Raw genomic sequence first — 27,133 nt, forward strand, 5'->3', positions numbered from 1 at the left:
AAGCCACGATGCTTCATAATAAAAGTAGTCCAGTTCTTTTTAGTGCTAAATAGAATGTACAAGACGGCCGTCAGTTAATTGCAAAGAGCAGTCAAGAGAAGCCAACAAAAACAGTAATAATGAATCTATTCATCATTTACTCTAAGCCCCTCGTGGCAGTGGCATGTGCCAATGGCAGACTCTACCAGTAACTTCTATTATGAGTAGATAATCACAGAACAGAAGAAGGAAATGCATAAAACAGCTATTGTGAAAACACAGTTGGTTTCCATGAACACCTAATGGACTGTAACTTTAAAATGATCCATCAGAAAAACAAAAGGCAACAAGCAAAATAACAATTAGTTGCAAAGTTTAAAACTGTTATTTTTATTCTGTTGTTTTAGCTGCTAAAAGTGGCATTTTTAAAAATGATTTTCCCGTTTCTGCCTGAAACCTTGCAATTAAGCTGTAAGTGTTTTCTAGTGGCACTAGAGTTCCTGTAACTCTGTGACTGCATGATTTCGTGTAGAAAATATTTCACACTGAATTGCTTATACGTCAAGGAAATAATAGTGTTCTCTGTTTTTCCTTGGTTGCCCATTTTTGAACACTTCCTCCCCGTTCTGTTTCCTCACTTGGAATCAAGTTTTCTTTTGTTTGTTTTTTTCAGCAGTAATACAAGCAAATTAAAATGCTGCTTTTTAGTGAACCAAATAGTTCAGTTTTATCTCATTCGCCACGACCACTTGACCGCTGAGGCTAACCCATATGACTTTTCTCTGGCAAATGCGGCCTTTTTTTTTTTTTATCGTTTTCCTCATTCACCTTAACTTCATTCCAGCTTTGTGAAAATTGTAAGGACAGGCCAATATACCTTCATTCCGTAAAATGTGTTTGTGTTCTATGGCTTTCAATTTTCCTCACAATTAGAATAAATGGCTCACGTACACACACACACACACACAGTCCCTGCCTGCAGTAATAATGCTTGCCAGAAAAGAGAGAGAATAAATCCAAGTTATTTCCATCTACTGTTTGTTCTAAATAAATGTCAGTTCTTCTGCTCCACTTTCATGCGCACTCTCTCTTCCTCCTGCAGCCTTATCAAAATTTAAATTGTTGTCATGTTAAATAGGGTCCTATATTGGAAGGCTGAAATGGGCATGTCACCTTGAGCAGGTTTATCTGATTGTGTGTTCATAAAGATGCTTTTTTAGTATTAAAGTTAACTCGTTGTTATTTTTCCTAATTAAGCCAAAATCCTCAGTGCAAAGAAGTCACTGATGTGGTGTGTCTTCATTTTTCCCCCTGTTCTTTAGCTTTAATATAGATATCACATACAATAGATAGTAATTGACTGATTGTGTCAGTTAGTTATTGGAAATAAAAGCTTAATGTGCTGGGTTCTAAATATTGTGGCTTATGTCTATTTGTAGGCAGGTTATGAACTGTGAACTGTGAGATCTTCTTATTTGCTTAATATTAACAGTTTTTGGATCTGCTTTCAGGAGTTAATGAGAATAAAGCAAAGTGAGCTCAAATTTTTATTGTTAGTCACCACACAGCTTCAGCACCCAGCCTGGGAACTGCTGACTTTAAACTGCTTTCATGATATGGCTTTAGATTTATTTGCTCCTTTATCAGCCGGTGACAGAGAACTCTTACATTGATGTTTATTTAAGTGTGACTATTGAAAAAAGAGATAATGCAGCATGCACTATCGCACTTTGAGCTTATCCTGCATTCAGGTGAAGAGTGTGCTGACACTGTATGTCTTCACGCAGATGTGCCTGTGTTTGTACTGAAGACCAAACACCCACTGTAAGGGACTTTTCAGCAGCTCTGAACTGCATTTTGCCCCCAGCAGCTACCGGTCATTAGCAAGTTTTTTGATAGCAAAGGCCAAGCATGATTAGCCAATGCCTCACTGAACATCAGTAGTGATTTTGGCTCCCCACCACCACCAGCTCCAGTTAATCAGAAGCTAATGAAAGGAAATTTGTGGCATATGCACTACTTAGCCCACATGAGTCTTTATACCTCTTTCTGGGGCCAGAGGGGATATTCTGAATGCAAAACTCAGTTTCAGGACACAATTCAGACCCCAAGTCTCCAAATACTGACAGAACCCAACTGGCTGTAATGTAATTAGCATTTAAATAATCTAATTACATTTTATTTGTAGTATTTGATTATATTTAATTCACAGTGCCTATTACCTCAACTTCCATCATTTTCTTAGCTACCTTATTCACAAGGGGTCGCCACAGCGGCTAGCTCCGTGGTAGACTTTCACACAGGATGCTCTTCACTTCCTGACGTAGCCCCCAGGAGATTTTTGTCTCCTATTGAAACGGACTTTTTGTTTGTTATTCAGATGTGTACACCGCCACATTTTGGAGCTACGACATGAATAACTTTGTTAATGTGACTTGTTTTGTCATGTTCTTTGAATTTTTGTATTTAAAAAACAGCGTTGCATTATAATTTTCTTACTTACTTTCTAAAATGCAATTTATTGAATACGATCATAACTTTTGTCATTCATAAAACGTATGTGGTGAGGGATTTTTACAGTGAGCAGAGCATCACCCTGCATGCTTCTATCTTTGCTAACGTGGAGATCGTCATGAACTCTGCAACCCGCTTCACTCGTAGTGTCACAGGTTTGCTATTCTAATATGAAGGCATACAAATTACATCCTTACCACATAGAACAACACAGCATGATAGAGCGTGCACGGTATCTGTAATTGACTGACTGCGCACTCATAACCTTCCTGACACTCACAGTCATGATCCTACACTATTAATAGGAAACCAGAGACTGCAGTAGAAACAAGTAGAGTTAAATTATACTTTAGCAGTTAAAAACAATCAGTTTTACTAACTCACAAAGGAAGAAAATCTCACAGAAACTCAAAAATATTGAATGTAGTGCAATTAGAAGAAATTCATTTAGGACTACCCTACTTAATCTTTTAATTTAAGCATTTATGTGCTCAGTATGGTGAGTCTAACCAGGTTTTTTTGTTGTTGTTTTTTTGGTGCTTTTGATCCTGAGGTGCCTGGTGTAGAGCTCAACACTTAAAAACCACATGAATACATTATTGATTATGTGGGCTCCTGGCCTTAAAGAGGTAAACAGAGAAGCAGTTAATAGTGCCTCCGGCTACACTCCCCAACTTATTTTGGCACCAAGATCTTCTTTGTTGCTTTCAAAAGGCCTTAATCCAAGAGAAAGAACTCCTGGTACAAGCACTGACAGCTTGCCAATAGGTAATACAGGCTTTTTCCCATAGGCTATTAAGGGGACAGAGAGGCCCTGAGGTTAAAGAAACTGCCCATCAGCCAGTGTTTGTCTTTTCTTTTTACCTTTTATCTCTTTCAGCTTGTTTATGTAGATTACAGGGCTAAAGTAAAGTGAGTTGTCACAACGTCTTGATGGTTTGACACATGATGTGCAGCCATTCGTGGACTCCTTTAGCAGTGCGCTTAGGGCACCTTCAACATTATTATGAGTGGATAACATATATAATCGCTGTGTTTACAGCTTGTTGCGTTGCACTGAATAGCCAAAGGCATTTGTTTGCATTCTGAAAAGTCCTCCGCATCGTGTTATGTAGCACAATCAGCCGTTTTGGACACTAGATTGGCTGCAGGGCTGCCGTTCTGTATCTCACCTCTGATCTCCCAGTCGAGTAACGGGAGCTTTTCCCTCTCCCAAGCACATTTTGTTAGTTTGGAAAAAGCATTTCGATGCTTCCAATTATGATGCACACGATAAGTTGGTGGAAGGATTTAATGTGCCTCTGGGTTTTCATCAAATGGTGCTATTTAAATGAGCGTGTTAATATTCGTTGATATTTAACTGAAGAATTTAAGTGTTTTTTGTTGTTGTTGTTGTTGCTGTTAAATTGTGTGCTGTCCTTTTAAAAGACCTGTGCATCTGTGTGTGTGTTTGTCATAAATGCCATACCCGGGCGATTTAATCCCATCCCACCTTCTTTCTGTCACTCAGCAGAATAAATGGGGCCTGTGTTGTCATTTCAACACCCCACCTGTGCTTTACTGCATTTTCCAAGCGTAAGATATCTGCCAGCAGTAAATGACAGCTATGGTTCCAAAAATCAAGCATTGTGACATTTTTTGTATTTTATCCTCTGTTTTTACATTCATATTTTTTTTCTTAAATATTGATTTAAAAGAGCAGCAACTGAGATTTTATGACCGCAGGACGAATAGCTGCGTATCGCGACAGCTAATGGGGATCTTTCTAAATCAAACGAACCTAAATTAAACTAAACTAAGCTAAACTGTCGTAAGACCTTTGGTTAAAAATCTGCTTAGACATACTGTACTCACAAGCTCCACTTCTTGATTGTGTGTGTGGCCGACGACTGGAGCATGATGAGGGCTTTTTGTGGTTCGTTTTCCATTCTCAAGGGTAAAACAGCAAAGCGTGTAAAAGAGAGCAACAGCTGCAGTTCAGTGGAGCGCTTTGAAGAACTACATCAAACACAAAGAATCATCTTCCAGCCATTGGCCTCACAGCAGAGGGAACGAAGTGTGTGTGTGTGTGTGTCTGGAAAGCGTGTTGGAGAGGTGTGTAGGACTGTTAATCCTTTGGCCTTGCCTCAGTCCCTGCCTCCTGCTCCTCACCACTTGCTTTGGGTATCTGGCTGCAGATTCTCATCCATATTTAGTTCTTGGATTTCAGTTTTTGTCGATCTTGTCTGTTGATTTTTTGACCATTCCATGCCGTTGCTTTCTTTCTCCCATTCTGACCCTTTCCCTTATCTCCCTTCTACACACTTCTCTTTTACTAGTTCCTCACCACCTCTTCATCTACTGTCTGTTTTTTGGTTTTTTTGTTCAACTTCCTTTCTTTCCCTGCCTGCTTTGTCTTTGTTCAAACAACACCAAGTGCCCATTGTTGTGCTCCTTCTGAATTTCACATGCCCAGTTTGTCTTTTAGTACTGTGGGGTTATTTTCAAGTATAGTTATAATAGTTTATAATATAATAGTTTTTACTATATACTTACAAAGATACTTATGCATTTGAATTACTACATTACTCTTGTATACCAGCTTGGTTGGCCCGGCATCGTTAATCCATGATAAGCAGCAGCGAAACTGGCTAAATGTCAAGGAAATTATACACACAACTTTATTTTATTTTAGTATTTCAGGATTTTGGTTGAGATAGCTAATTGTTTTTTTGTCATGACTGAGATTAAAAAATCAATACCAGTCATCTTGTTTGACTGTCTTTTTTACCATTTAAAGGCACGACATTAAAGTGATATACTTCCCATTTAAACATTTTATGTTTGAGGTATAAGCAATTTATTTTGATGTACTCCACAGAGTTGGGTTATAATTCAGACATCAAAATGTTAGTTGGTGCAGTTTTATGGATGAAAGTGGGGGTCACGGTGTGTAAAGCTTGTCTCAGTATAAAACTGGAAAGTAGGAACTGTAGCTTTGCCCAAAGAAGTAAAAAAAAAAAAACCTAAATGTGTAACTTTGCCTCTGAATTACATTTGTTTTCTATTGCTGCATTTTTCTTTGTCAGACTTTCTCTACAGTGTTTTAACTCAGTCCCCTTGTAACTTGTTTTTGTCTCACTGTCGCTCCCTCTCTGCTTCTTCTTCTCCTGCTGTTGATGGGTGTACGAGGGTTCTTGATTAGAACACACACTGCCGAGCTCCCCCTCCATCGCATCATTGCATTTGATTAGCTTCAGCCCCATACCTCCCTTATCACTACCAGCACAACAGGAAGCACAGCACACACACACACACATACAGGTACACATGCATACATATCACAAACTCACTTGCAGACTTATCTGAACTCCATGGTTGCCTCCAAACGTGCACTGGCATATATGACTCTCCCCACACTTGCGCACGCATCTGGTGTGCGTCTGGTTTCGTGGCAGCGGGGTATCAAGTAAAGCCAGCACGGCACTGACAGCTCCGTGTCCCTAATGAAGCATTAATAAACTACAGCACAAAACAGTGGATCAGAGAAGTGGAGCGCCCCACCTGCCTGGAAAGTCTGCTGACTGCCAGAGGGAGAGATGAGGAGGGAGAGGATCACTGTAATCCCCATTCTCCAAAACCCCTCTGCTCCACTTTTCTGGAAGACATCGCAGACAGACAGACATACAAACACCTGCTAAACTACTCCGAACTGCCCTAGTGGTAGTTCTCACTACACTACGTGTCTGCGTAACTGCACTTTTCCACGATAACATGCAAACACACAAGCGCACGGGCTCAGAAAGTGAAAACAATACCACTTAAGCTATAGCTTAGCTTTAGCTCTGTAAGAGACTTCACATATTATAGTTAAGCTGCTACAAAGTGCCACCCAACATGTCAGCAGCTTCTACACTTAACTACAGCCAGGAGTGCAAAAGGATTTGCTTCACAGTTGTTGTTATTCTCAACATTATGCATTAATGCAGTTTGATAGAAAGTTAATTTCCATGCATGCAGAACAATAAAAAGGAAAAAAAAAGCTTCCAGTTCTCAGAAATGTACACTTCTCAACATGCTCAATTTCAGCTCAGAACGAGTAGAGAAAAATGGCAAATTTGCATTTTTTTTTCTCTTGTACCCTTTTTGCCCACCTTGCATTGATTTTATGTTCCTGCAGCACTGCATAGTTTTCAGTTTGAGAAACACACACCTTAAATGTGGGCAGTGCTAATCAATTATTAACTAACTAACTTCTGCATATCCAGCACAGCGCAGCACGTCACAATTAGACAAATTGTTATCCCAATTTGAAATCCACTTGGCGTTAAAAGAGCAAGTTGCAGAGTTGATCAAGTGTTGATTTGTGACGGTGTGTATTCAGAATTTCCCACAGCACATGAATTCGCAATTAGGCACATAGGTAGTTCAGTTACAATGCATCCCACAATGCCAGACAATGCCAGTCCTGTGGTTTAAATGAAGCAAACCTGCTGAGTGCAGAATTTTGAAGGAGGCCTGTCCACACAAATGCTGCATGCTTGTGATTAGAAGAAAGGGGGGGAGCAATTGTTCTGTGAAAGGAGCCAATCAAATCCAGGTCTAGCTGTGATGGACTGACAGGAACGAGTCCATTTTTAGAAAACGCAGTGTCTCAAGTTTAAATAAACCAGAGTTTTGTCTCCTTTAAAAGTCTTTTAAACATTTAAATCTATAAAGCATTATTCTATTAATTGGGCCCCAGGATGTTTGCTTTTCTTTTGGGGTGTCCTCTTGTTCCCTAATCATATGCCATCTCTCACTGTGTTTGTGCTGGAATGCCAGTGCTTTAGTGTCACTTGTCTCTGTGTATCCTTATGGGTTTTTCCCCCTCATTATCCTAGCAGCCCAGACCATGCTGAGATTCACTCTAGCGAGGGAGAGTGATCTAATTGGCAGCAAGGATCATTCTAATTTACTGACTTTTTACCTTTCCTCTTTCTCCTCTTTGCTTTTTTGTTGCCACTTTTCACCTGAGAAATGATTAGAAAATATAAGTAAAAACTCCATGTAGTTTGCTATGGCGAGCATGCTTTTTTCTGTCTTTCTTTTTTTTTTTATTTGAGCTTGTTACACCGATCACATTCGCCCAGGCAATTTGCCTGCTTGTCTGAGTCTGAGAAGGAAAGCTTATCTGCACTAACGCCCCATCGAGGCTGTGCGTCGTATCCAAATCGGCCCCTGTTAGCATTCAAATCAAGCGCCCCCACCTCTCCTTCCTGTTCTACCTAGCTCTCGTGCCCCTTACTATCGCCTCCACCCCTTCTTGCCTGTCAACACGCCAGATTTGCTTGGAGGAAGGGGAGGTTGGGGAGGGAGAGAAAGCCCAGGCTATTATTTAATGAGATCAAGAAGTGCTACGAGGATGCTGTTTACTCTAAGGAAAGGGGGAATCACTGGGTTTCTTTCTCGTCTTTCTCCTACTCTTCTTTAGATGTGACTGCAACCCCTTAACAACCACTATTTTATAGAAGAAGTGAGCATTCTGACAAGGTACGACTTCTTGTCAGAAAACAACTCCCATTCCCAACAGCAGGTCTATCAAAACAACACGCTAAATGGACTAGCACTTATATAGTATGTTTCTAGTCTCACTGACCAAACTACAAGAGCCACATTCACCCATTCATCCATCATACACCAGTGCTACTGTGGGGTTCAGCATCTTATCCAAGGACGCTTCGGGATCGTGTAACAGCTCTTATGAATAGTGAATGACCGACTGTACATCCTGAGCCACAGCTACCTGAAGAAACTTGATTGTACAAGCCCTGGACAAATTGCAGTGTGATTGCTGCGGTCTTCTTTTTGCGGTTTGTGGGATTCTGCTGTGGCTTGTACCTTTTATCAGATGTACAGGAGGGGCTCAAAGTTGAACCTCTGCTCTTGTGACTTTGGGGTAGGTGTGAGCAAAAGAGAAGGGAGAAGGAAACATCCAAGGGCTTATTTTCCACAGCCCACAGCAGTATGAGTGCACCAATTCATGGTTCGTCATGCTTTATCATTATTAGATGACATAAGCTGATGGATCAAATGGGAGTTAAGTCATTCATTATCCTTGGTTATTTGGGTTTTTGTTCTAGCTTATTCAGCTTGCCTTATATGTGTAAAAATGGGGAACAGGAAGCTAATGATGAAAGTTGAATAACAGCTGATGCTTTTATCCTGATGCTCAGACTTCAGACTCCACATCTCTTTCCAAAACACTGGAGAAGTTGGATATCAAACTTCCAGATAGGGCTTTACTACCTCAGCATCAAACTACTCTCTGATTGCTGGATCATTCTTTGAGCTCACTTACAGCATGTATATTTTCTCAGAGGAGCCCGAGATTGCACCTTCAACCCTACGATTATTAAGCAGGCGAACTCATAACATATGCTGGGTAACACAGTAGTTTGTGCATGTGCACTGAAAGTAGCTCGCGTATAATTGCTGCAACTGTGATTTAACATGACCTTTTACCTGCTCCGGCAGATACAACAAGGTTTTTATAGCGGCTCCGTTCCCACAAGTCATCAGCGTTTCATTGTTCATGTGATTAGACACACAGCGGAGGCCAAGCATCACAATTGCTATCTGTTTCGCATGAGCAGCCATTAAGTCATCATCGCCTCACAATGACCTATGATTTCCAGTAATGATTTATGATTTCAGTGAGTCATTTTCTACGAGTCTCTTTTAGTTAGAGATGCAATTACTTGATCGTACTTTATCTTGAAGTTACTTGTAAATTAGAGTCGGTTTCAAAGTTCCTGCTGCGATACAGCTCAAATATAAAATGGGGAGGGGGAAAAAGTGTTCATTAAAGCGCCTAACGCACCAAACCTCAAAAGAACTTGACAGGAAAGAGCAAAAAAAAGAGAAAAAGAAAAGAAAGGAGGGTGGTGGGGATGTGTCATAAAGACGAGGAAGGCGAGGGAGGGGGGGTACGCTTTGATCAGGAGCACTCCTCATAGCTCTCCTGTCTTCTTACACATCCATAATATATCTCTGCACACATTCCAGTCTCTTATTAACAAGGCAGTGCCATTTCATCCCGGAGGCAGGTATTGAATTTTCAAAAAAGGTAGAAAAGAAAGAAGGCAAATTTGAAACACGCTCTGCTCTTGTCTGAGGAGTAAAGAAAAAAACGCACACAAAAAAACAAAGCGAGACGCACAGAGTTTGCGATTCAATATATACACTCCCGCTTTAAATTAAATTCATCGATGTTGCTTGTAACAAAAGCGGGGATAATATCAGACATTGGTAAATATTTATTCTAAAAGTGGCGGGCTTAGGAAATGAGAGGGCTGCCGATGCCGCGCTTCTCTCTCATGGGAAAGCATGTTTGTCTGTGACAGTCATAAATATGTATCATGCTGTGAGAAGACAGCGATTGTAATCTCACAGCTGCCTTTTGTTGAGCATATGAGGCCCGAGAAAAGCCCCCGTTGATGGCGCACAAAGGCAAAATTAAAAGTTGCACCTTCTCCTCGGATTGGGGTACGTCGCTCAGCGGCAAGTGGCGTGCTGCTTAATTAGGATGGAAACAAATTCCTCACGAGGGAGGAATACCCCTCTTCCCTGCTCTCACTTGGTATAATTTATGGAAAGGTAAATATTCAAGGGTCGCTTTTCAGCCGTGCCGATTAAAGCATGCTTGAGCGTAGCGACACAGAATGTGTTGTGAATGCAAAGCTTCTAATCCAATTCACACTACTCTGTGAAATGAAACTTGTTTGTACTAGTAGATAGCTGTGGCAGTGCATCTTTACCCAGGGGTGTCAAGTAGTTCTTCAAACCTCAGAATAACTAGGCAGCGCTTGTAAAAGTGCACCGAAAGCCACTTGAATAAGGTGGCCTGTCATTTGTGATGCACTCCAGTGTACTGTAGCGGCGAGCACTGTGACGTATTAGCGCTTGACAGACGTGCTCTTCAGTGCAAGAGCCCCTTTTGCTTTTGACTAAAGCTTGTTTTTATGTCTGCCCCTTCCTGCAGCTCTGAAGGATCCCTGTACCGAGGTGGCCTGCAGCTACGGCAGCACCTGTGTCCAGTCTTCAGATGGCTTGTCGGCAAAGTGCATGTGCCCCCTCGGCTGCGAGGGCAAGCCCAAGCAAGTAGTGTGTGGTAGTGATGGAAAGGACTACGTGAATGAGTGCGAGCTCCATCAGCATGCCTGCAAGAACAAGAAGAACATTCGTGTGCAGTACCAAGGACACTGCGGTAAGCTCTCGTTGTGTTTTCTGTGTTTCTGTTTTTTGTAACACTGATTTTGAGCACAGGTAATATTGAAGAGTTCCCATCACAGTTTATTTTCTTTCCCAACCCAACTCCGCCCTATTTTGCTGTAGCAGGGAGATGTCCCAGAGTCACACTATCAAATATAAATTGTTGCAAAATATGGAAATACAAAAAAAACCCCTGATAGTATCAAAAATTACATTTCCAATGGTGAAAATGTCATTTTTGTTGAGATTTTTTGTTTTAAATTGTCAGAAAACCTTTTCTTCCCTTTTCACTGTTTCCTACCTCTTCCTCTTGTGTTCCTCTATCACATACCCTGCTTATTTAAGGCACACCTCCACTCTAATTCTCTAATTCATTCAGGTTGCTTTTCCCCACACAGGTTCTCCTACGGTGCAGATTGATGTTTTCTTTAAATAGGTTTTAAGAGCAGTTTTTTGTGTTGTTTTTGGCTCATCCTTGTTCTCATCAGGCAATTGTTGTTTACTCTCAAGGCGCTCGACTATTTAGCTCTTTTTATTCTGTGGCGAGGAAGACGGAGGGAAAGACTACAGATAGTAACTCTGTCTTTTAGCAGCAGGAGCCTCCAGGAGACAGAGCGGGTGGTAGGCAACGAGAGATGGATGTGTTTGTCCACAGGCAGAAGGTTGGTCGTATAAATCCAACGTGAGTCGGCCAAAGTGACCCGGGTTGCACCGTCTCCCCTGGGGACGGCGTCAGCTCAGGGGACTGGTTGGCCCTGATGGTGCTTTAAATCTTCCTGCAGCCATTTCAACTGAGCATTGGCTATTTCAACTTGCTAGCCCGCGCCAGGCAAATGCTGTTGATTTATCTGCACTGCTAGTTTTTACAGAAAACAACCTATTCTTTTTGTAATCACCCCACTTGCTCAGCTAGAGGAAAAGCATGGACTCTAGAAGCTGTTCTTCTCGCTTAATGGGTAGTAATGGTCTTTCTCTCAGATAATGGTCTGGCTGGCGGGTCAGGCACTGCGTCATGCAGAGACGCTGCGTGCATTACGATAAAACCCCTGTTTGCTCAGTTGCAAGTCTCTGCAAGCCTTTGTATTGTGCACACAGAAAACAATCCGAGGCCTGGCCTATGGTCACTCCGCCTCCCACCCCCACGCAGCCAAAGCGCTCCGTCCCTTTTTCTGTCCCAGCATTGTCACTCTTTGTATTGCTGCCAGAGGTCTCTGGAAACCATTCTCCCTTATTCTCTGTTTCTCATTCTCTTTCTACTCCTTTCCCGATGATAGGGTGTTTCATCCTTGGTGTGTTTTGAATGACTCGCCGGCAGCTTGGCAGTGATTTAATATGTCACGGTGCTACATAAATCCTTTGTCTTCCCACATGCTGAAAGCGTGGCGAGCAGGATAAAGCCTGGGCTCCTGTTTCAAGGAGTAACACCCCCATCACACACATCCACAAACCAATTCCATTATGATCACGGACTGATAGGGCCAAGCGTGCCAGACCAACACTCCCCTGGAAGGAAGGAGGTGCGAGAGAGCAAATCAAACCGATCGTCTCTTCATCTGTTTCCTTGTCTCCCCTTCACATCCAAGGTCCTACTCTGAGCTGCTCTCAGCTGCCGGGCCACTGATAATATCTGTGAAGCAGATATTCCTCTTCTCTTCTCTTCTCAGCTGACATATCATAGCTATAAGACTGTTCGCCGCTAATTAAAAGATGACTTACCAACACTTTATCTAACAGGACTTAAAAAGTTTTCTTTGAAAGGAGTTGCCAGTTTGAACACAATTAATCCAGACTGTGCTGCTTTTTTCTTTTGCCAGTCAAGCGTTGTTCACTTTTTTCCGCAGAACCAAAAATGATCACAGATGTTTTAGATTATGTTCCCTCGGAGTCTAATTACAGTTTTTCACAAATTCTAAGACACATTTCCTGAAACCTTATGGCCTTTTCTCCAAGCTTTAAACACAAGAACCAATTTTCAAACTACTTTCATAAAACCTTTGACTCTTCTAAGAAAAAACACACACACACACACAAAAATGCATGAAAAGCTCAAAACTACACAATATTTTTAGATAATTTGCTGTCAAAAATAATAACACTACTGAGCATTACAGTACAACAGAAATGAGGAAACACAGTCTCAGCTTTCTGGTAATTTCTTGAAGTATCATCAGAAATAGTTCTCCAAACTTCTTGAAGGACATTCAAAGCTCTTCTTTGGATCTTGGTTTGTTTTGTTCTTTGTTTGGCATCATTGTCGTGCTGAAAAATTAAGTTTTTCCAAATCAGATGCTTTCCACGTACATGGTGAATCAAACTCTCACAGTACTTTCCTGTGTTCATAGTTCCATCATTTGTTGTTAAGATCCTCGACGACACTGGATGGAATGTGGCACCAAACCATGACAGAGCCGCCACCATATTTTACAGATACATGTAGAAATTCATTGTTGCACCTTTATCCTGACCTATCTACATATTGACAATGATTTAAACCAAAATTTTTTAGTTTGTTAGTTTGGGTTCACCACTCTGTAGGAGCTTTGGTCCCTGTTTCTGTTGCTTTAGAATTGAGACCATTGAGACTATTTCTGATGAGGCTTCATTGAACAGTGGATGAATCAACTGTTCAATGAAGATCTAGACTGGGGGTAGGCAACTCCAGGCCTCGAGTGCCGGTGTCCTGCAGACTTTAGATCTGTCCTTGATCCACCAGATGATTCAAATTGCTAAATTACCTCCTCAACATGTCTTGAAGTTCTCCGGAGGCCTTGTAACGAACTAATCATTTGATTCAGGTGTGTTGATCCAGGGTGATATCTAAAGCCTGCAGGACACTGGCACTCGAGGCCTGGAGTTGCCTACCCCTGATCCAGACCTTTAGATGGATCAACTAAAGGTCTAGATGCTTTCAGTGCCTCTGTCAGGCCTTTGTTGAAATATTTTTTACGTCTGCTAATTGTTCTTTTGGCCTCCACTTGTCCAGTTTCCTCAATTTCCTAAGGATACATTACACACCATACCAAGGTAATGCCAAGTTTTAGCTAATAAGTCTTTGGTAGTCACCTTTTGGTGCAAAAATACAGCTTTTTTGTGTCAAACCATGTTATCTTTTTTGTAGATTCATTTAGAGTAAAAGAAATGAGAACTAATTATGTGTTTTTGTGACAAATTGACAAACCTTTCAGTCACCCAACACATTCCTATGTTACGCGTTCGGAAACAGGAGGAAACATGAAACCCGTTTGGATTCAATCTACACATATACATTTATTTTACTTTCTCATCATGAATCGCTTTGGAAAACACTATCTAACACGATTGTGGTTAAGGTTAGGGATAAGGTTATGGTTAGGGTTAGGGCTCGAATACACGTCTGGAACGTGCGTTACCACCGGGACCGTCATTCTATTGGATTTCACCCACAACCGGGCGCATGTCATAGGGACACGGAAGGTTACCTTTCGCGTTCCCATTGGACGCCTTGGGACGTGACAAATCGTCGGTATGTTACGTGTCGAGAATGAGAATGTTCTGGTAGACAACACAGGTTAATCCCTGGAGTTAGAAAATGAAACAAAAATGAGTGAAAAAGCAGCCAATGTTCAAAGAAAAAACTCTGGAAGATCTCCAGAAAGCCTGGAGAAGCACTGCTCAAGACCACCGTAAAGAAATTACAAGAGGGTGGTGGTTCAGCTCAGCGAGTTGATCAGGTGACCCGCATGCTACAAGACTAAAGCAGAAGCCTGGGTATTAATCTAACCTGTCTTCTCCTTGTCTTTCTCTTCCAGCTTCTTCTCTTCACTCTGTTATTGCTAAAAAGCCAAACGTGCATTTTTTTTTAAATGACAAAAAAAAGGTCTGGCCCCTTGGAAGCAAAATTGAACAAAAGACTTTTGAACTGGACCGTAATTGTAAGAAGTAAGACTCATAAAAGCAATATTAGCTCTGTGTGTGAAAAATACCAAAGGCGGTAGTTTCTCGAGTAAGTCGTAGCTGGCGATGTATAAATCTCCTACTAGAGGTTTCTTCTATTTGTTTTCATATTGCAGAAACATGGTCTATCACAGCTGCTCAGCAAAGATCATTGAAAATGACTGCTCTAAATTGTGCTCGTTCTTGTAGTCCTCCTCCTCCGCCTCTCAGCTTGTTGCCTTCCATTGTTAGTATCAACCTTCCACTTACCTTTGCTACCTAACATATACAAGTTTCATTACATAATTAGCAGCAACTATTCACATATTTGAGTCACCGTGTTTAAAAAAAAGAAAAACTACATTTCTGCTGTAGCTGTGTTTAATCTCTGCCTCCAGTGGTTAGTATTATGCATCACAGGTGCATCACTGTGGTGAAGTGTGAGAATTTCAGATTCAGAGAAAAGATTAAACGAGATCTGCAAATTGTGTCTAACTAGGTGAAAACTGTTCTGTCATTTATTCGATAAATGGAAGTTTGATAGCATGAATCGGAGAATGGGATTCTGTGCTTTAGCAAAAGTGACAAACTGTAATTCCTTCCCTGTCGTATTGTACTGTATGATATGCTGTACTGCAGTACACATTCTTCACTCTTTCTCCACAGATCCGTGCAAAAACGTTTTGAACTGCCGCGTGGAGCCTCTCACCCGCCAGCCACTGAAATTTGTGCCACTCGAGTTGTGCCCCCTAAGCGATGAGCCTCTGTGTGCCAGTGATGGCCGGACGTACCCCAGTGAGTGCGCTATGAGGGCGACGGGCATCCAGAAAGGCGTCACGCTCAGAAAGATCCATGCAGGACAGTGCACAACGCTGGGTAAGGCCGAAGCTTGTTGTCTTTAAAGTGTGCAACCCTTTCAATACAGATCCCAGAACATCTTGGAAATACATTTAGTGATGCAAGGGATAAAATTACTCAAATGCCATGACTTATATAAAGGATTCTTTTATGCTGCGTGAAACAGAGATTTAGTAGACCTTGCCCTTCTCTCCCCGTTAATAATCTAAAAAAAATGCAACATAATAAGATGAGATGAATTCAAATATTGTAATTTATCTGCGTGCAGGTATAACAGGGAGTAGCCATTTGTCTGTCTAGGTCAGAATTGTTGAACATAAGGCTCCGGGCTCTGAATCTGTCCCGCAAAGACTTCAATCTGGCTCACAGTTTCTGGTTTTGGAAAATGTGAAGGAGGGCATAGATTCTGGATTTTTTAATGAATTTTAATAGTTTTTACTTTAGCTTTTCTTGCTCACAGAGACCTCCCCCACGGCCAAAGGTTTGTATTCTTTCACTATGAGCTATAGAAAGTTCAGTTTCTACATTTCTTTCATTTCTACAGCAGCATTTATTTATCGTGTAGAAAAAGTAAGAGAAACTCTTAAAGTTGAAGTTTCATATATTAAGAAATCTCCTGCATTAAATGTGTAATTAAATGAAAGGGCAGTTTCACTGGTCCGGCCCACTTAAGATCAAAACTGAGTGCATGTAGAATGAGTCAGACATCCCTGCTTTTGGTCTTTTGTTATTTGACTTATCCAAATTTCTGTTTCGTGGTATTTGTAAAATTCAACAATATAATATCTTTCTATATTGGTATGTGACTAAGCAGAAGCTCACTTAAGTCTCATTTGTAGTCTGTTGTAGGCTGACCAATCGTATTTGAGCAGCCTTGACACGGTGTCTTAAAAAGAGCAGACTTGCTGAAGATCAGGGGTGGGCAACTCCAGGCCTCAAGGGCCGGTGTCCTGCAGGTTTTAGATATCACCCTGGGTCAACACACCAGAATCACATGATTAGTTCACTACCAGGCCTCTGGAGAACTTCAGGACATGTTGAGGAGGTCATTTAGCCATTTAAATCAGCTGTGTTGGTTCAAGGACACATCTAAAACCTGCAGGACACCAGCTCTTGAGGCCTGGAGTTGCCCACCCCGCATCTACAGCAGGTTCTAGCAGTAGGAAAAGTGACATAAATTTAAATGTCTTGTGTATCTACTGATATTTCAAGACTTTACTTTACTTACTACACAACTGTCTGCTTGATTTCAGAATCTGCATGATGGGAAACTTTGTTTGCAAATGTATTACAAGGGCCAACTAATATTAATAGTGAAGTCTGTGTTTCAGTCTGGACAAACCACTCTATTGAAACCCCAGCAAGAAAAAGGACAACAAGGAAAGCAGCCAGTGAAAATGTTTGGCTTGTCGGGGTTATATATGCGTGGTATATATGGTATCAGTGAAACCTTGCTATCGTATTACCATATATTATGCAAGAATTGAAATACTTTCAGCCAATGTTTTAACACATACAGGTAGACTAGCATCAAAATCAAACTTTAAAGCTGTGTTCCAGAGAGATAAATTACTGCCGGGTCTCGGGGTCTGTATTATATCCATGCTAGCACTAGCCTCCTCCAGCCTGATAAGAGCCCCCAGGGCTGTTATCTGTGCTATTACAACATGAGGTTTAGGCCGTAGTCAACAAAGAGCTGTCAGCCTTTACTGTATGTCTGATAGCCATCGGAGGAAATCCAATTTTCCTGGTGTGTTGTTACTGAAGTCCCACAAAGCTACAGCTCTACGGGTTTACAGCAGTAATGTGCGGAGACCCCCACCCATGTATTAAAACCCCCTGACAACACCAAGGACAGATCACCGCAGGACGTCTTTTGGTATGGTCAGCAACGGAGGCTGATACAGCCTGGTTCTTCTCTCTGCTCCACTTGACAGGCCGATGTTAGCGTCAGGGCTTAAAATTGCCCAAATCCCAGCCTAAGTAGCGTTGTGTGTGCTGTATGAGAGTGTGTGTGCATGCAGACATGTTCATGCATGTGAGCAATGGGATGGACTTTTTTTTTTCTTCCTTTTTTCCTCCCTCTCTTTCTGCTGTGCCTTTTCAAATGAAAGAATAATTCAATTTGAAACAGAGATCCATGAAATCATATCCCTAAGCAAATTACAAATTGGTAACTAATGAAAATGGCCATTTCGACTTGTAACCATGACATTGCACATCCTTGTACCCCTTTCAGTCTGATACAGCGCCGATGTAATTAAGTGTGGCATGACAGGCTTTTAAAGAGAAGAGAAGAAGGAATTGAATTGGTGTACAAATTTGATCCACTGATCAGGAATGGAATAAATCCAAGTGCCTCCAGAACAGAGGCTTGCCTCAAATTGAATTTTCTCACTTCAGTGGCAAATTTGCCATTTCACATTACCAGTATTTCGCTTTTTCTTAATTTCCATAGTAGATTTCTGCTTAGTGAGTCAAAATGGTATGACTTTAATAGTTTAGACTTAAACATGACCCTAAAATGAAATTCATGATTATTCTTTTTGTTAAAGTTTTTGCAAAACTTTATTATTAAAGTTAGAGGGGAGCACAGGCATGCTGTCGAGTAAGGTTTTGGGGGGTATTTGCAGTCTTATTAGGTTTCCCTTCATAGTGCAGGCTACTAGATTTGCTTATTTTTTGCTAGCGGCAAACCAGAAAACTAAATGGAAATGGAAAAAACAGGCCGTTTTTTTCTTTTTAAATATCATTTTTTGGGGGGCATTTTAGCCTTTATTTGATAGTAGAGAGCTGAAGATAAACAGGAAAGTTGAGGGAGAGAGAAGGGATGTGCAGCAAAGGGCCGCAGGTCAGTCTTGAACTCGTGCTGCTGCGCTCTAGCCGTGTAACATATGGTCACCCACTCACCCACTGAGCTAAACTGGCTCCCAAACAAGCTTTTAAACTGCAGCGAAAGCTATAACTATTATAAAAAAATATGTCTAATAACTCCTCTGGTACTCACTCTCATTCATCCAGCCACTACTCTTGGCTTTAGCTATCATTTCTAGTCGATTACTCCCTGTAAAATGTAATGTGAACTTACTTTGTGGACAGTTTTGTGGCCTAATGTGCGTAGAACAGATAACCTGATGTGACAGATGGTTTGTTGCACAGAACCATCTGGGAAGCAATCCTTGTTTGTTATAGGGAAGAAAACAGCACAAAAAATACACAGCGGATGACGAGATGAACCTTCTGTATGTCAGTGTCTAGTTCAGGCGAACGTCAACCAGTCACATCAACAAACCGCAGCTAGAATCACAGTAACTTTGTAAGAACGTCTTCTTCTTGCTCATACAAAGCTGATTGGTTCAAACCACTGCAGTCACCTGGCAAGACTGGGTCTTTTGTGATTGTGTCTTTTAAGAATCCAGCATCCAAGAAAGGTTATGTAACAAATTAAGCATCAAATAATCTGCTTGACAGGAACAAATGTGGTCCGACTTCTTTTTAAGCACTACTGCCTAAACAGTGGTGTGTTGGCTGATCTGAGCATGTCATTTCCAGTCTATAGAATAAATGTATGTTCCAGCGTGTGTTGTTTGTCAGAGATTGACAGCTAACATGGGCCTTCTGCAGATATACTGGAAGTATTGGCAAATAGGGTGCTGCAATCATTTTTATATATGCTGTAGAAAAAGATGCTTGGTGTAAGGACAAAATGCAATCATCACAGACTTTGCCCAACCCACTTTGTGCAGCACATGTAGCATGCCGGCTAATATATGAATCTCTGATGTGTTTCTTTCATGAATTTCTGCAAAAGCCTCTGCTAACATCACCTATCTCCATAAACAACAGTAAACATTCATATAATTACTACATGGATGATTTATAGCCTGGTTTATGTCCTTATGGTTGTATCAGCAAGTTAACACAGCAGGAAGAACAACAGGTTGACACTTCTCTAGCTTCAATTTTTTGTTGTTGTTATGTTTGCTAAGTACCTCTTCAGTGCTTTCATCTGTGATGATCAGTCTGTCATGCTGTTACAAAATTGGCAGTTGGAAACTAAAAAGCCTAATCAGTCTCTGTACACATTAAAGGAAAAAAATGAATAAATGAGTGAAAGCAGATGTTCACACATAGAGCAAAAAAGGGTCACTGAATGGTGGGTCTGTAAGGGGGGAAGGGTTAAAGTAGGGTTATCCCCTGTACAATCCAAAGAAGCTGCATTGTTTTGTTTTTCTTGCAGACGAATGCAAGGACTGTCCCTTCTATGGTGTGTGTCTGGTGGAACAGCTGAGTGCCCGCTGCTCTTGTGATCCCATCGAGTGTGACGGCACCTACAAGCCTCTGTGTGGGAAGGATGGTAACACATACACCAATGACTGTATGCGACGCAAGGCGGAGTGCCTGAGCAAGACCCCCATCGCCACCAAGCACCTAGGACCCTGTGGTGAGTAGAGCTGGAGACTAGGAAAGGGTGGGTGGTGACCTGGTGGTTGGGATTCCTCCTTCTTTGGCTTTCGCACAAACCAGTGCTGAATCCCTGTCTTGGTGTGTCTTTCTCTGTGTATTTGTAATCCAATTTCAGTCTGTTTTTCCTGCTGAGGAGAGTCTAGGCTGATGGTACGTTCGTCTGTACTTAAAACTTTCCTGAAAAGTATCTGAAACGGTTGGGTGATGTCCTCTGAGTGGGGGAGGGGTGGGGTGTACATTCAGAAAGGATGGGTGTGCCAAAAAACAAAAACGGTGCCTTCAATTCGTCACCCATTCACCTCCCATCCATCTCCTCACCCCTGTCACGCTTCATCCCAGCATCTCAAACAGACAACCAAAATGAAACGCCACCTTCATGTTTCATTCATCCGCCCTCCGTCTTCTACTCCTTCACTGGTGCCAGTCTTCCACTTCAGTGGCTTTTGTCGTTTTTTCCTCCCTTGTCTTTGTCTTTTTGTCTTGTGTGCTCTTCTTGCATAAAAAAAGCTATTCTTTCTTGTTTCAGTGCGTCAGTCAGTCTGTCTGTCTATGTCCATTTGGCCGGCTTCCCGGTTGTCTGGCTGCAGGTGGCAAGTGGGGTCACCCAGTGGGCGACCTCATCAAGCGGATTCTCAGGGGTGAAGCACTTCCCCTCACTCCGTGCGGACCTAACAGGAGGGGTCTTGTACTGCTGTCTTTTTCCTCTCACTCTTTCTGTCTCTCTGTGTGTCTTTGTGGCATTAATGTCTTTTCCTTCTGTTTACCCTCCAGCAAAGGTGTGATCCCTGAGGTTGGAGAAGTCTCCCTCTCTCCTCTCTGTGTTTTATTTTCAACCTAACCTGCCTAACCGATGCATACCTCTGATTAATATCCTATTGCATGTTCAAAGTGCACGCCAGATCCCAACCTAACAGCTTCCCAAACAATCCCCCCCCCCGCTCCATCAATCAGGATTGTGTCGTAAAAAGCTTGCAACAATGCACCAAACCACGTGTAAGCATGATTCCTGCAGTAGGGCTGGAGTTCAGCTGCATTTTAATGAAACATTTTATATCCTACAAGGTCTTGAAAATACGATCATTCAGGTATGTGAGGATTTAAAATTCATTTCTGGATTGAACAGAAACCCAGTGAAGGGCTGAAGTATATGGTAGCACTAGTAGTAGTTCTACTAGTAGTAGTAGTAATTATAGTTTAATCATATTTTACACAGCTTTTTTTAGAATGTGTTATTTAGCTAGAAAATTAAAATTGTGTGCAAATCTGCATTTATGTCTTCTAGAACTGATGTTGCTAAATCAGAAAAATGAAGCCACTCGATTTTGCTTTGGTATAGACACTGTCTAGCGGAGCGCATGTTAATTACGCAGAGAACATCCTTAGTGAAAACATTAAAAGACTGAGGTCAGGGTGGCTGTATGTGTAGGTAACACAAGAGGTTTCTCCTGTTGTACATCAGCTTCTTAACGGTCAACACCATCACCACAACCCTGCCTATCCTTAACCATCCCCTTCACTTTAGTTTACTTGCTATAATTTCTCTGTTAAGCTTAAACCGTCTCACGGTGGCACAGATATTGTGAAAAATAAATGATTTTCAAAACATTAAACACTGTAATTGAACAAAATCCGATTTAATGCGGAGCTGCCCCATATCAACATTCTTGCTGGTGAAAGTCTGCCAGCTGAATGTATTGTGAATTGCTCTTTGTTAATAAAAGAAGAATGAAGAGATTTGTTAGCCTCTAAGCTTAGTGAGCCAACCTTAAGCTGCACACACTTCATTCAAGGTTCGGTGTGTAAAGCAGGTTGGCAGGATTTCAACCGATATCATAAGATGTTCAAGGCCCATTCTGTTCTCGGCACTGACACGCTCTGTCTAGCGTGTTTCCTCGTGTTAAAGGGCTGATTTAAAGGGTTGATTCACCCAAATTAAGATGACATCTGTTTTAAAGCTGTAGCGCAGAATGCACCAATATTTTTAATCATGTGTCATTTACGTATCCGAGTGTCTCTGTGATCATTTTTAGAGATGATTTGAAGACCTCGTCTTGAGTTAATCTTTTTCAGAGTCAGGGTTTTTTTTTTTTTTGCTCTTTCCCATCACAACGCTGATAGCCCAGCATGCGTGATAAAGCTGGAGTAATCTGCTCATGCTTTTCGGTGTGACATTACCTCAAACAAGAAATCCGCCCAACAGACGCGTTGTGTAATCACGTTCAGAGTTGCTGTCCGCATTTTTATTGTTGTTGCGACAGAGGCCGATAAAACGAGAGAAATCCGTCCATCCTCTAGGCACTGGGGTGAAGCTGAATACCAAAGTTATCTCCAGTCGTCAGCGTCAGGAGACACCAAAACTCATTTGCATTATTCGGCCGTCTGAGCTGTGAATAAATTAAATAGTGGAAATGGCAGCGCGAGCGCTTATATATTTTGCTCTGTTTCATTATTTCTGGCAAATGCTGCCTCAGTTCAGCCCCTCCCCTCCCTCGTTTGTTTCGCTCTTTTTTTTTTCTCCCTCCTCGCTCTTCATCCTTTCCTCCCTTCCACTGCGCATCGCAGCCGTCAGCGGATGGTACTATGTTTCTTTAATGCATTTTTATTGACATTTGCATATTTTTCAAAACACAGCGCCACAAACGCCACCGCCCCCCGATACGGTTTTAATTAAACATCAAAAGAGGCAAGCCTAGGTGCCCACTGAGACTGTTGGTTTAGTCAGACAGATGATATGCATGCAAGGAGTGTGTGTGTGTGTGTGTGTGTGTGTGTGTGTGTGTGTGTGTGTGTGTGTGTGTGTGTGTGTGTGTGTGTGTGTGTGTGTGTGTGTGTGTCGGTGTTTCCATGTGTTTAATCACATTAGAACTCTCACTCTTAATTTTTCTTTTTCTTTCTTTCTTAAATGAAACTATATTCAACCTTGTAGCGTGTAGATCTCTCACTGTAAACCAAAAAAGATTCACCTGACAGATGCACATAATTTAAGGATGTGAGCATCTTCCGAACTGACTTCCAAAGCACTGAGTTCTCTTAAGAATCAATCGATAGCCTATCAGAACGCACATGCCAACACACTTGCAGCCATGACAGTACTGTCAAAGGTCAAATCAGAATGAGAGCTGTGTCAAACAGTCCCACGCACTCAGTTGCCCACCATGTCAAGATTATAGGCAAAGTTTCATGTATCTGATCAATTAAATGAGTGGTATTTAATAATTTTTGAGCTTTTTCATTTCATTCTCTTGTTTCACTGGTTGAGTGGTGGGTTAGGTGGAGTGATCGATCACTCTGCCAGCTGTCAAACGGATGAAATTCTCCAGTTTTGACACAGTCATAAATCTCTTCTCATGTGGGTGACAGCCCTTAATGTCACCCCTCCCCTGCCGGTACTCACCCCCACAATGGATTGTGCTGTAAAGAAACCCAACATGTCTATAACGTCCTGACGGCTGTCCTCCCTAGGGGGGAAAAACCCCCAAATTGATTGATATCCAAACCTTCAATTTAGAGATGAAGACACCACGTGATGTTTAGCTGATTTACTTAAGTCCAGACAGAGTCACAAATCTTCCAGAGGTCTGTAAACACGCGAATGACTTTTGCTGGAAATGAATCAGAGTAGACTGCTGGGAAGGAGGACGGACAGGTCAGCAGCCTTGGTTTCTAAGATGGAAACATAAGAGTCGTTTGGCACCAACAGAGGAAAAGATCTATCAACTTTTAAAGAGGTTCAATTATTTACTGGACTTTGTGTGACTTATTCATAGACCAGGTTGCTGTTCTACAGTACACACACACAGTTTTAATAGCAGGTTAAAACATAATTGCAACCCCGACGTGCAGTCGAACTTGCCTTCATCCGACGTTTGAATAAAATGCAAGGAAATGTCTGCAGTGGTTAATTTGAGATTGATTGTAAATCTCCACAGATGGCCTCTGTTAAGTGTTTCACACTACACAAGAATATTTTTAGGCTAATGCAAAGAAATCCTGTTTTTCTTCCCCTCTGTCAGCACAGCAGGCTATCAGCAGAAACTAAGCAAGGAAGTGTGCATGTAGCGTGGTCTGTTGCAGAAATGTTCTTGTATTTTCAGCTATATTTAGAGGACCGAGCAATGATGGGAGACTCTTTGATGTTTGAGTCTATTGTATTCTGATTCTATAAAATTTCCCCATTGATAAAAGTGATGTGAAATAACAGAGCAACTTAAAGTGCTAGCTCCTGTATTTACGAAGTATATTTGCTATGCCTTTCTGCCAAAAAAGACACTGAGTCAATCTGAAGCTGAAAACCAAAAAAGCAACACGAGACAGCCCATTAATTGGAAGAAAGTATCTTTTCAACAACTTTTTTTCCCCACATAAATGATTGTGCTTGTTAAAATGCCTTTAAAAAAAGGAATCTATTTATTTGATATGAGGGAACCAGACTGTGTGTAAAATTAATTACTTTTGCAGTGAAAATGCATAATTAAATCTTTGCCTTCTCTCCTCTATCTTGGCCCAAAGTTGCGCTGCAGCTTACTTCCTGCCCAGCGGGCATGCTATTTTGGTGCATATTCAGTAGTAATCAATGGAAAAGACTACAGGAGTGCATAGCTGCTCACCACAGGTCCCTGGAGCCCGTTCATGTACTAGCCTCACGTCTGGTATTAACAGAATACGAAGTAGAGAGGGCCCTCTGAATTGGTGGTTATGTTGTTCATAAAACAAAAATACAAGCAGCAGTGTTGCTTTTTAGCACATAAAGGAGAATGATTCAGTAAAATCAGTAACACAAGGCAGCCTATTAGAAACACACGCACACATAAACAAGGAGTGTACAAATGAAGGAGCTGGTTTTGAGGACACAAAATCTTTATCCGCGGCTCTTTTGTCATTTCGTGTGTACACAGCTGTGTGCGAGAGAGCGAGCGAGCGCAATCACAAGTGCAGAAAAGCTCACGCAAGTGCAAGTTGCTTGAAATGTGTTGCCTGTCGCCTCTGGAGGTTAACACAAAATCACTCAGTGGAAGACACATTGTCATTGACAAAGAGCTCTGCAAAGCAGGAAAGAAAAAAATCTGTCACCTTAGGTGTCAAGACTTTGTGCAGAATATTTTATCATTTGCATGTTTATTTGATGAGCATCTCCCCCCTGCGCGTTTGTGATTGGACTAACAAACAGTCGCGAAGCCTGAGTGTGTAAGTCAGCCTGAGATCACCAGTGCTGTTATTGCTAATCAAGTTAATTAGAGGAAGTGCCGCGGGAGCCTGATTGACGGCAGCTAGGGACCGCCGGTCCACTTACTGCGGCCCGCAGGCTGTCATTGAGCAGAAATTGCAGAGAAATGTGGGTCAACGGGGTGTCAGGAGTGACTTGAGGCGGGCTTGGTGTTCCGTTGGGGTGTGATCAGCCATGCAGTTCTTTCAATTTCAACAGTTTTCTTTTCATTTTTTAAAAAATGTCTTCCTAGGCCTTCCTCGTGCTGTAGCTCCTGATTTGATCGGAGATGCAGTAAGTGAAGCGAACTGGTGTGCCGTTTTTTCTTTACTTTTTTAAACTTCCTGCAACATACACACCCTAATGACTAGATCACCACCTTTTTTGGATTAGACCAACAATATTTGCGTATCATCTCATCTCTGACGGATATATCTCAAAAGATCAGGGGATGCCAGCTTGTGTCCCCTCCCCGTGTTATTTTTGCTCGTCTCTATTTTGAAGAGCAACACATTCTTAGTTGTACAAGCACAAAGAGGCTTCGACTCACCTCCTGCCTGTGATAAGTATTCAGTGGTAGACAGACACAGCCTGCGGGTATGCCTTTTGCTGTATGCTAATATAGCCTTTTCTCTGCACCTCCCTCTCCCTCGACTAATATGATACATAAATGTTTTTAATGTGAGGGAGGTAAAGGGAGTCGGATCAAAGCCCTGGCAGTGGAGACACACAGAAGGCGGGATTTTGCTGCAGATTGGCTGCACCCTATTGGAATCCTGTGTTGTAATGGGTTGCAGTTGTAGGTGATTATTCCTGCCAGTTGGCCACTGCAAGCATCACCTGGATTACACTGATTCACTGCCCTGCATAATATAGGGAATGATTTGGAATTGCACACAGACCCGAGGGGGGAAAAGTCCAATTAACATATGTATGAGCTGAGCGGAGATGGGAGGAAACGCTCGCCAAAATAATCTCCCAGCATTTCAGCGACATGTTACGGTGGGGTTAACAGTGTGGGCCCGCTGACTGCAGCAGCCACAGTCACAGCTGAGTCTGACCGGAGCGCGCCGTGCCATCGCGCAACCTAACAAGGAGCCGTTAAGCTTTATAAGCAGCACTGTGGTGTCCTTGGCACTTTATCTGTCATATAACTCCACTAAGTGAGCAATAATAAGACTTCAGGCAGACAGGTAAGCAATCAGGGAATCAGAGGAACGTGTCCTCTCAATATTTGACGTGGTCTGCTAGTGACACTGCGGCCTAACCCGAAGTAATCCCCTCCTGAGTCCTGAAGTGGAGGCATGCTATTAAAATACCGCACTAATTAAAATGGATAAATTTACATGCCTCCTAGCAGGAGAGGATACAGACTGAGGCGACACCCGGAATGTAAAGTCCTGTCAGCCGGTGTGGTAGTACAGAAACAGAGCAGATTACACACTAGCAGAGCTGAATCCTTGATTGGAGAATAGAGAGAGGGAAAAGTATTCGTGCCTTTTTTCTTCTCCTTCCACTTTTCTCTATCCATGAGAGACAATTCACTGCACCTGCTCAGCCACTAAAACAATGCCTTGGCTACTGTGCTATGTGTTTGGCACCTCCCATCTAACTGTCAAGCTAATTTTCGTGCATAAAACAGAACACTTTAAAGCCAGAAACTATAGTGTATTCTGGACTTGCCTGAAAGAAGGACTGATACATGCATGAAGAGATGGATTTTTCTATTTGGGAGAAGACCAGAGAGCGAAAGAGAGCTGGAAAAGGCTTGTGAGCGACCAAGCTTAGGCCCGCCATTTCAAAGCTTCTCCCTGCATCCAAGGGAAAGTAAAAAGACAGCTTCAGTTCTTTTTTTAACTGTGTCACAAGATTCTTTTTACACTTGGGGAGATTGTCTTTTTTTTCACCCTCGTATATTGTCTCCAGTTAATAAATCAGGCAGAAATTTTGCCCCCCAGAGGTGGAGGA

At 42.0% G+C, this 27,133-nt stretch overlaps 1 protein-coding gene across 9 annotated transcripts in view; it reads left to right on the plus strand.

The window, feature by feature from the left end:
- Positions 1 to 27,133, plus strand: part of agrn (agrin) — a 274,693-nt gene that overhangs the window by 171,084 nt on the left and 76,476 nt on the right. For all 9 annotated transcript variants that reach the window (XM_026153159.1, XM_026153153.1, XM_026153155.1 and 6 more), the window contains 3 exons: positions 10,496 to 10,720; positions 15,304 to 15,513; positions 19,736 to 19,939. In XM_026153159.1, the coding sequence (XP_026008944.1) occupies positions 10,496 to 10,720; positions 15,304 to 15,513; positions 19,736 to 19,939 (639 nt within the window). The remainder of the gene's footprint in view (positions 1 to 10,495; positions 10,721 to 15,303; positions 15,514 to 19,735; positions 19,940 to 27,133) is intronic.

This window comes from Astatotilapia calliptera, chromosome 20 (assembly GCF_900246225.1).
Source record: "Astatotilapia calliptera chromosome 20, fAstCal1.2, whole genome shotgun sequence".
Taxonomy (NCBI): Eukaryota; Metazoa; Chordata; class Actinopteri; order Cichliformes; family Cichlidae; genus Astatotilapia; species Astatotilapia calliptera.